The sequence below is a fragment of the Aspergillus aculeatus genome, assembly GCF_001890905.1.
Source record: "Aspergillus aculeatus ATCC 16872 unplaced genomic scaffold ASPACscaffold_20, whole genome shotgun sequence".
NCBI classification, from domain to species: domain Eukaryota; kingdom Fungi; phylum Ascomycota; class Eurotiomycetes; order Eurotiales; family Aspergillaceae; genus Aspergillus; species Aspergillus aculeatus.
The window spans coordinates 1-9,549 of NW_017962995.1; the positions used below are offsets into that span (position 1 = coordinate 1).

At 46.6% G+C, this 9,549-nt stretch overlaps 3 protein-coding genes across 3 annotated transcripts in view; all 3 read left to right on the forward strand.

The window, feature by feature from the left end:
• Positions 1-53: 53 nt before the first annotated feature.
• ASPACDRAFT_47707 (uncharacterized protein) lies at positions 54-752 on the forward strand (the record flags this gene model as incomplete). Its single annotated transcript, XM_020202001.1, has 3 exons — positions 54-164; positions 224-389; positions 427-752. Coding segments are annotated over 3 exons (603 nt in total), but the record flags the coding sequence as incomplete, so codon positions are not given.
• Positions 753-5,827: 5,075 nt separating this feature from the next.
• On the forward strand, positions 5,828-7,011 carry ASPACDRAFT_126647 (uncharacterized protein). Its single transcript, XM_020196966.1, has one exon. The coding sequence runs from the start codon at positions 5,940-5,942 to the stop codon at positions 6,702-6,704; it is 765 nt and encodes a 254-aa protein (XP_020051701.1). The 5' UTR covers positions 5,828-5,939; the 3' UTR covers positions 6,705-7,011.
• A 900-nt stretch (positions 7,012-7,911) lies between these two features.
• The window catches only part of ASPACDRAFT_1883394 (WD40 repeat domain-containing protein), a gene marked incomplete at its 5' end in the record, with an annotated part of 3,116 nt that continues 1,478 nt past the window's right edge, over positions 7,912-9,549 (forward strand). The window contains one exon of the mRNA XM_020198331.1: positions 7,912-8,778. Coding sequence (XP_020051702.1) covers positions 7,912-8,778 — 867 coding nt within the window. The remainder of the gene's footprint in view (positions 8,779-9,549) is intronic.

Consider the following 9,549-nt stretch of genomic DNA (forward strand, 5'->3'; position numbering starts at 1 on the left):
GGCCGGGTCTCGTCTGCGTGGGTGCGGACTGGGCCGGCCGCCACACGCCCAAGGGGGAGGCGCGGCCGCCAACTGGCGGGTCGCCGCCGCCGTGGGGCGCCGGGCGCGCGTGCGCCCGCGGCCCGGGGGGCCCCTCCAACCGCCCGGCGCTGCCGGGCCTGCTAGTGGGGGGTGTACAACACAAATCTAGCCAAGGATCGGGCTGACGCTCAGCGACTCGTAGCAACAAGGCTACTTGACCGCTTACACGACCCGCTTGGTCACTTCAGTCGTCTGCAGAGGATTCATCCCCGCGCGAGGTGACATTGCAATCCGCCAGCCGGCCACCGGGGGCTTCTCCCCGGGGGCCGTCGCCAGCCTGCTGAGGTGCATGGCCCGAAGGCCTATTCGTATCCAACTACGACGTGCGGGCCCTGACACTTCTAGCTGATCGTTACTACTCGCGCGGAGAGCCCCAGCATGGTCGCCTACGCATGCGCATGCTGCTTGAGCGCAGTGCCAACTTGTTGCCGCCGCAAAGCCTCCCGCGACCCACGCGCTACCACACCGTCTCGCGGTTCGATCTCAACCTCATCGGTCGGCACCCCAACCTAGATGAGATGGTCTTTCAGGAGCTGGAGTGGCGGCGCGAGCCGTGGCCGGTGGTCGAACGTCTGTTCCGGTGGGCGAAGACTTGCGCGCGCGAGCGTCGGAATCCTGAATTCTTCCGGACAATCGAGCAGTACTCGTGGCGAGTGCGGTATCCTGTTTGAAGGTGCTTCCATTGATAGATCTCGTCATCGTATTACAAAACCTTCCCGTACGGGACATCGGGATTGAGATAAACAAGCTGCAGGATGCATTCTGACGAGGCTCCTAGGGTTAATAACACTATTGCATACTTGATAGGAAGTGCTGCGTGTCAACTCGCGTTCTGAGATCTGTTGCGGTGTATGCAGCTTCGCGACCTAGCCTAGACTTCGTCTCACAGAAACAGTCAGCAAGATAGGGAGTTCTGTAAATATGCTAGCAGGTATTGTTAATATCTGTCCGTCATACCTAGTATATAGATAAATAGTAAACTATTATATTACACTCTTCATAGTAGGGGCATCCTCCAAAGATCTAAACGCTTTTTAGTGAAATAGATTGGTAATTCCTGGTTTGTGTAAATTAAACGATATTTCATGGCTCTACATACACGTGAGTTCCATACACACCATATTTCACTGTCTTTTCTGACGTGACCTATGCTCTCGTCCAGTCTAATGGTCTAAAGACCAAGAGATAGTTCAATTAGCTTTGCTCTGGTGAATAAATGGTTTCGTGATCCGCCGTCACAAAAGAATACTTGCGCACCCAAAGAGGTTTCTTTATGTGTGAAGTATTCCAGTACACTATAAATGCAAGATGGTTTTAAAAAACAGTCGGTTTCAAAAATAGCTCAATCCCACAACCAAATTATCACATGCTCATGGGTTGGTATGTAGCTAAACATGTCCCAGAATTCACATGCTTCATCCATCTCCCAAATCCGATCAACTAGCTAGTGACATTCAATCTCCCGACAGGGTACAAGACAAAGGCATGTGCGACATTCATGATTGCCCCACATATCGTTAGGTTGTTGCTGCAAAACGAACCGTCTGGTTGCGGGTGCTAATAAGCTTTTTCGGAAGATAAAGTTCCACGTTCAACCGTGGCACAACAGCCGTTAGGACGATCACGTCCACCATTGGCATGATCCGTACAAAGCCCGAAATCAGAAGCGCGGACTGATCTTGTCAGAGATTAACTCTCTATATTCGATCAAGAGAATGAGTGTTGAGGAGGAGTTTTTGCCGTGGCCTAAATGTGAGCCTGGCCCGCGCATTCTACATACCTCGAACATCCTTCGCCTTCGTGGATCGAATCGAAACCTTGGTTTTTCCGGTTGTCGCAGCTGACGGTGTTTGATGAAAACAGCTCAAAGCAGTGGAAGTAAAATCATTTCCAGAGGGTAATCCCCTGTATCCTCCGTGGCGATATATGACGCTTTCTACGATAGCCTACAAGAAGCCCTAATGTTTGATACTATCGGTGCGAGCTGCCTAGATCAGATTAGTTAAATATGACAATCCTAGATTAAACCCATCACAGTAGTTGTATATATCAGAAGTCTACTAAGATCTATACATTGAGAAAAAGAGGAAGCTTGACATGTTCATTACTCTATGTAAGGGCCTCAGGGAGTGCTCATTGTTTTATTCGTTGCGAAGACAAGAACACTAAATTAAGGAAAGAAAAAAGAAAACAAGCCAACCGTCTCTGTTGCAGAAAAGTTTACAGAACAAACATTGCAGCCACGTCAAACAGATTAAACAGAATTCTTTCAGTTTACCCATTGGTGTCCAATTCCTCGGTCTCCTATTGCAGCAAGGTCTAAAGATTTGACAAGACGTTGGGATGATCAAGCCCTAGAACTTGTTTCTGCTTTGCTAATGATACTTTGAGTAGATCAAGAGCAGCAGTATGCTGACCTGAAGATCTCCAGCTAAAAGCAGGATTGGCCATACTGGTCAACATATCAGAATGGTCCTCGCCAAGCTTCATCTTGCGAGTCCCCATCACCTGCATCTAAAGCTGCTTGGCCTTCTTCTACCAGCTCTGATTTCTGTATATTAATGCTAGATTGGCTATACTAGATTGGCTATACTAGTCAGCATAGAAGAGTGGTTTTTGCTAAGCTTTATCTTACTCGTCTTTATTACCTGCACCTGGAGCTGCTCGGCCTTCTTTCAGTGCCCTTCCCGGCTGTATGCATCTGCTAACATCGGAGAGCTCGCAAGAGTATCTTCATCCTCTATTCCTAATATTCTTTTTCTCTGCTTCCTTGACTTTGATGCCATTTCCCTCTCAACCACAATGTTACCACTTCCAGATGCATACCATGCACCTCTGTTTAGCAGCTTAGCCCATTTTATCTACAATTCGTCTCTGAGTCTGGCTGTTGTGACATTGCCGAACGAACATGTGGAAAAAGCAGCCGACATCTTCTCCAATTCTGATACTCATCAGTCGGAAATTCCCGGCACAGAATACTGATGAATTGTCTGTTCCATTGCTCCAGTTGTTTCTGTGATTTTACCGGGAGCGAGCAGCCAGTTACACAAGCCGATGCATTGTCAAGATACTATTATCCTTACTAGCAGATATGAATGAATACTGTCTTAGTATTGCAATGGCCCACTGAAAGCTGTCATCTGCATTGGATTCAGAAATACCATCTGTATTCTCATTACTCGAGTTAGTTGACAGGCTCCTTGGCCTGTCATTGGTCAACCCATTGGTGCCTCAGGCACCCATGGCCTTATCCATGTACATAGCGCAGAGCGAAGGCCCGGAGAGCCTTTCTCTTCTCTTTATTCCCCATGAATGGAATTCTTGCCTGGTTGATTCATCTCCTTTTCGTAGCCTCACGAATAATTCAGCTAGTTGCAGGCCAACTGATACACGAGGCTCCTTATCGGCTACGCAGCGCATGTTATAAGAACGGGAGCTTCGGCTGACTACTGAGAAAGAAACTACCGGACAGCTCGCCGCGTGGAACCTGATCTATATTTTGATGCGCGGTTCCGGGCTCTGTGAGTAAGGACCGCATTGCTGGCAGGATTCTTACAGCAAGAGACATTATAAGCTTTATGGAGACCAGCTGAAAAGCTTGGTTAAATATATGCAAAGTGGTGGTATTTGGCAACTACATGAGGATGTGCCCGAATGTTACGCAAGCAAATATACAGAGCTGAGAGACAACGCCTTGACCGATTAAAGATATGTAACTGCTCTTTAACTGATTCAGCATGTCCTTTTGATAATATTATACATGTTCTTCCAGCACAGACACCGCTAATGTCTTCTTTGTTTCCACCAGGGTCTGTTGAGCGTGGTATGTCTCCGATAACCCAGCTTTCTAATCTGCAAATATTTGGGCTTGATGTTGCTGTACGGGATTATAGTACCTGGCAGCAGTTACGATTGGACGGGAAGGACTAAAAGCGGAGGTAAAAAAGACGTGTAATATTGCTTTGGATGATGGCCTTAATCTTAAGCAGATTAACAAAGATAAAGATCCAGAATACTTCAGAGATCGTAATGTCAAGTGGGGTATTATTTGGCGATTTGTCAAAGACTTCCGACTGTAGACTGACAAATATAAAATAGTAGTAGTTGGATGATAGTCTTATGCTTTATGTTATTTGTCTTTTTGCTCGACATCTTATTTTGTGCTTCTATTATGATCTTAATATCTACTGTTTCTTTTTTCAATATTGGATTATTATCTATTTTTATTCTCTTTAATCATAAGACCAGCCCCTTAAAAATGATCCTCTGCGCTTTTCGTTTTCGAGCCAAGTATATTAATATACTACTCCAGAAAAATATTAAAACCTTGACCTGGGTTCTTTTTATATGATGTCCACTGACGCGTAATGAATTGCTTCAGCTCCGCAAAGAACTCTTCGATAAGGTTGAGATCTGGTGAATATAGCGGAAGATATATCAGAATAACACCTCAATCGGCATATAGCCGCTAAAGCCTTTCAGTGCGATGGAACGACACATTCTCTATAATAAGAACAGATTTTGGTTCTGCTATTTGTTATAATGCTGGAGGAGCTGCTCGATAAAGTCCTCGAACACATTGGTATCAGTAGACCCTTTGAACACACGTCGGAGAATGATATTATCTTGGGCATATGCAGAGAGTATTGGAAGTTGATTACGATAGAATTCGGCAAGTTGGACTGTGATTACGTCTAAAAGCGATCAGTCTGTTCGCCGAAATCCAGCTTTCTTATCACAGTCTAATTTATCTACAAATGTCAACGGATTTGACTGGAATGCTGTAAGATTATAGAGATAGAAGTCTCGCAAGTCGGTATTCTGTTCTTTGGCAATCTGTCGTGCTGTTTTTCTAGATCACCCGACCGAAGCAAGTGCTCTGCTGATGCTCTGAGTTGTTATATATTTTCCAAATTTGTTCCAGATAGATACTGCTATTTCATCTTGATAGAGATTTGGCTTCTCCTCAGATGTTCGCAAAGAGGTTCGAGCATAAGCGGGATAATACTGCGTGGGCGGCCTACACCATTGCACGGTGCTTGGATGTTGCTGAATGTCTGCAGATTGAAGCGAATATACACGATTGACTGTTTGCTGCAGTCAGCGATGTAAGCCATCTGAGATGTTATCAGAAATCATGTGTTGGATTAGTTCCAGCTGAGCGGGCTTCAAATCTAGAGCCATCGTGCATTAAACAACCTCCGTCAACTGTCCTGCAGTAGGAAATGTCCATTAAGCAAACGCCCTACGTGGCCTGGCGATAGGCATTATGAAATTCGGATCAATTAGGTTCCGTTTCTGCCAATGGATTCTTATATTTGCACGGGAAATGCCCCACCCCTTGGACATAGCTACGTCGGATATCTCCTCTCGACATTGATCACAGCATCTAACACTGTGTTCCTGTTTCTTTTGGCTTTTGATTAATTCTTAAGCCCTATTGATCTAATCTTTGAGTATCACACGGCTCAAGATACTTTTACATTATATAGAAAGAGTTCTGGGACCTGCAACGACCCGCTGTAATTATCATAATTGTGGTTACGCACGCAATGTTTGCTTTTTGTGGTGCGGGGTAGCTGAGTGTTGTAGCTAGGAAACTTGTATATAAGGCCTTAATTCTAGTTTCAACTGGTGTGTCCGGTTACACACTGTTCTAAAACCTTCGCTAACACGAGATGAACAACTCAACCGCATTTTTTACTGCCGATAATACTGGACTCCAGGTCGGTCAAAATCCTGGGCAGATTAACAGTCAGTTTTACTACAATTATTACAACCAATCTGATGATTCAAAAGTGAGTGAGATAATCATTGCCACTACTTACTTAGTCGAACCATCCATCTTGGAATACGGAATGATTTACACTTTAACTCTTTCAAAGACAATTAATCCCGAGCTTGATAAGCGGCGGATCGAAGAGGAGAAGGGTGGCCTTCTTCGAAACTCTTACCGCTGGGTGCTCGACCATGATAATTTTAAAAGATGGAGATACACTGCAGGCAATCAGTTTCTCTGGATCAAAGGTGATGCTGGTAAAGGCAAGACAATGCTAATCTGTGGTATTATCAATGAGCTTTCAGAGAAAGCTACGCAAGACAAAATCAACATTGCCTACTTCTTCTGCCAAGCCACCAACAATCGTATCAACAGTGCTACAGCGATTTTACAAGGACTTATTACTATGCTTAGGAAGCAACAGCCTCTGCTCCAGACCCATATCCCTGCGAAGTTTCTTGACAACGAGAATAGGTGGTTCGAAGTACACGATGTCTTTCAGAAGATACTCCAAGATCCGGCTATTAAGAAGACTTGCCTAATAATCGATGCACTGGACGAGTGTATTATCGATCAAAATAGATTTCTTAAATTTCTTGAAGAGGAATCGTCAGGTCTTCAACATGTGAAATGGATTGTCTCAAGTCGAAACTGGCCGAGCATCGAGAAATATCTCGACAATATAACAGGAATCAGACTTCACCTTGAGCTGAATGAGGATGATTTAGCTGCTGCTGTTGACTACTTCATCAAGGATAAAGTAGAGGCGTTATCAAGAAAGCATGAATACAGCAAAGCAACAAGAAAAGCTATTGAGGATCATCTGGTACTCAATGCAAAATAAACATTTCTCTGGGTAGCTTTGGTTTGCGAGCAACTGAAAGATGTTCCCCGTGAGTATATCCAGGCGGAACTTGCAACATTTCCTCCGGGGCTTGACATGCTATATAAGCGAATGTTGGACAACATCAGTGATCTAAAATTTGATGCTAAGCACTGTACGTCTCTGCTTGGGATTGCAGCCACTGTTTACCGTCCTATCACATTGGTTGAGTTATCATGTTTTCTCGAACTACCGAACATTTCGACAAGCGACATAGAGTCTGATAAGTGCCTCATCAAGTATCTTGAAAGGATTGCAAGAAACTGTGGTTCTTTCCTTACTCTTCGAGGACACACAATCACAATGATTCATCAATCTGCGCAGGACTTTCTTTTGAAAGAGGCGTCTCAAGAAATTGCTCCGAAAGGTGTGCGAGAGATACACTACTTTATCTTCTCAAAGTCTTTACAAACACTTCACAAAACATTACGGCGCGATATTTACGAGCTCGATGACCTTGCAATTACAACTGATCAGATCACGCAGCCAGATACAAATCCACTACAACCAATACGTTACGCATGTATTTATTGGGTTGATCATCTTAAAGACTATACTCGAGATGAGACACCAAGCAAAGAAACCGGTGAACAGCTCCGAGGCACAAGTTTAAAGGGCACATTCTTTCATCAGAACCCTTTTCATTTGCTTCCTAATTTCTGTCTGTTGAAAAGCTTCTTCGAAAAAGCAATACTGATACTCATTTTTGGAAAAGAATCACTTCGAAAGAAAATTGCAGGCGGACAATTGATGACAGAACCGCAAGGCGTGACTTTACCTATGACCTTATACCGAACTTTCATTCAACAGCTAGGAGCTTCTAGCCTACTAAGAGGCCTACTCAAGATAGCCATTTCAGTACGAAGCCTCAGAAGCCGACTCTTTCGAGAAGAACAGAAACGCAAACAAAGTCAAAGCTTGGTGCACACTACTTTGCTTGAAGATTTCTTCTGCCAGGACTTTCTTCACTGGCTGGAAGCTCTTACACTACTAGGTAATCTAGCTGAAGGAGCGACAGCGATGCTGAAGCTTGAAAGATTGATAGAGGTATGTGTTATTAATTATCTTGTAATCAGCTATTCTAACTAAAATATAGATAAACGAAGAATCTGAAGTACTACATAAGAGGATTCGAGATGCATACCGCTTCATCATATATCATAAGACGATGATAGAGGATTATCCACTTCAAGTATACACCTCAGCGATATTCTTTAGTCCTCGGAGCAGTATTACAAGGACTCAATTTGAGTCTGAGGAACTAAGATGGATGAATGCCAAGTCAATGATAGGCGAGAGCTGGAGTGCCTGCCTGCAGACGCTCGAGGGCCACGGTGGCTGGGTCCAGTCAGTGGTCTTTTCGCATGACTCCAAGCTGCTGGCGTCTGCTTCCCACGACAACACCGTCAAGCTCTGGAACGCCGCCAGCGGCGCCTGCCTGCAGACGTTTGAGGGTCACGGTGGCTCGGTTCAGTCAGTAGTCTTCTCGCATGACTCCAAGCTGCTGGCGTCTGCTTCCCGCGATAATACTGTCAAGCTGTGGGACGCCACCAGCAGCGCCTGCCTGCAGACGCTCGAGGGCCACAGTGGCTGGGTTCAGTCAGTAGTCTTCTCGCATAATTCTCAGCTGCTAGCGTCTGCTTCTGACGATAAGACTGTCAGGCTGTGGAATGCTGCCAGCGGGGTCTGCCTGCAGACGCTCGAGGGCCATAGTAGCTGGGTCCAGTCGGTGGTCTTTTCGCATGAATCTAAGCTGCTGGCATCTGCTTCCCGCGACGAAACTGTTAAGCTGTGGAACGCCGTCAGCGGCGTCTGTCTGCAGACGCTCAAGGGCCACAGTGGCTTAGTCCAGTCAGTGATCTTCTCGCATGACTCTAAGCTGCTGACATCTGCTTCTTACGATAAGACCGTCAAGCTGTGGGACACCGCCAGCGGCGCCTGCCTGCAGACGCTCGAGGGCCACAGTAGCTTAGTCCAGTCAGTGGTCTTTTCGCATGACTCTAAGCTGCTGGCGTCTGCTTCCCACGACAAGACTGTCAAGCTGTGAGACGCCGCCAGCGGTACCTGCCTGCAAACGCTCGAGGGCCACAGTGGCTGGGTCCAGTCAGTGGTCTTCTCGCATAACTCCAAGCTGCTGGCGTCTGCTTCCCGCGACAACACCGTCAAGCTGTGGGACGCTACCAGCAGCGCCTGCCTGCAGACGCTCGTAGGGCCACAGTGGCTCGGTCCAGTCAGTGGTCTTCGTCGCATGACTTCAAGCTGCTGGCGTCTGCTTCCCGCGACAACACCGTTAAGCTGTGGGACGCTGCCAGCGGCGCCTGCCTGCAGACGCTCAAGGGCCACAGTGGCTGGGTCCAGTCAGTGGTCTTCTCGCATGACTCTAAGCTGCTGGCGTCTATTTCCCAGGATAAAACCGTTAAGATATGGGACGCCGCCAGCAGCACCTGCCTGCAGACGCTTAAGGGCCATGTCGGCTGGATTCAGTTAGTGGTCTTTTCGCATAATTCTCAGCTGCTAGCGTCTGCTTCCCACGATAACACCGTTAAGCTGTGGAAGACCGCCAGTGGTGCGTGCCTGCAGACGCTGGACAGCCACAGTGACTGGATTCAGTCAGTGGTCTTTTCATATGACTCTAAGCTGCTGGCGTCTGCTTCCCGCGATAACACTGTCAAGCTGTGGGACGCCGCCAGCGGCGTCTGCCTGCAGACACTTGAGGGTCACAGTAGCTGGGTTCAGTCAGTGGTCTTCTCACATAACTCTAAGCTGCTGGCGTCTGCTTCACATGACAAGACTATTAAGCTATGGG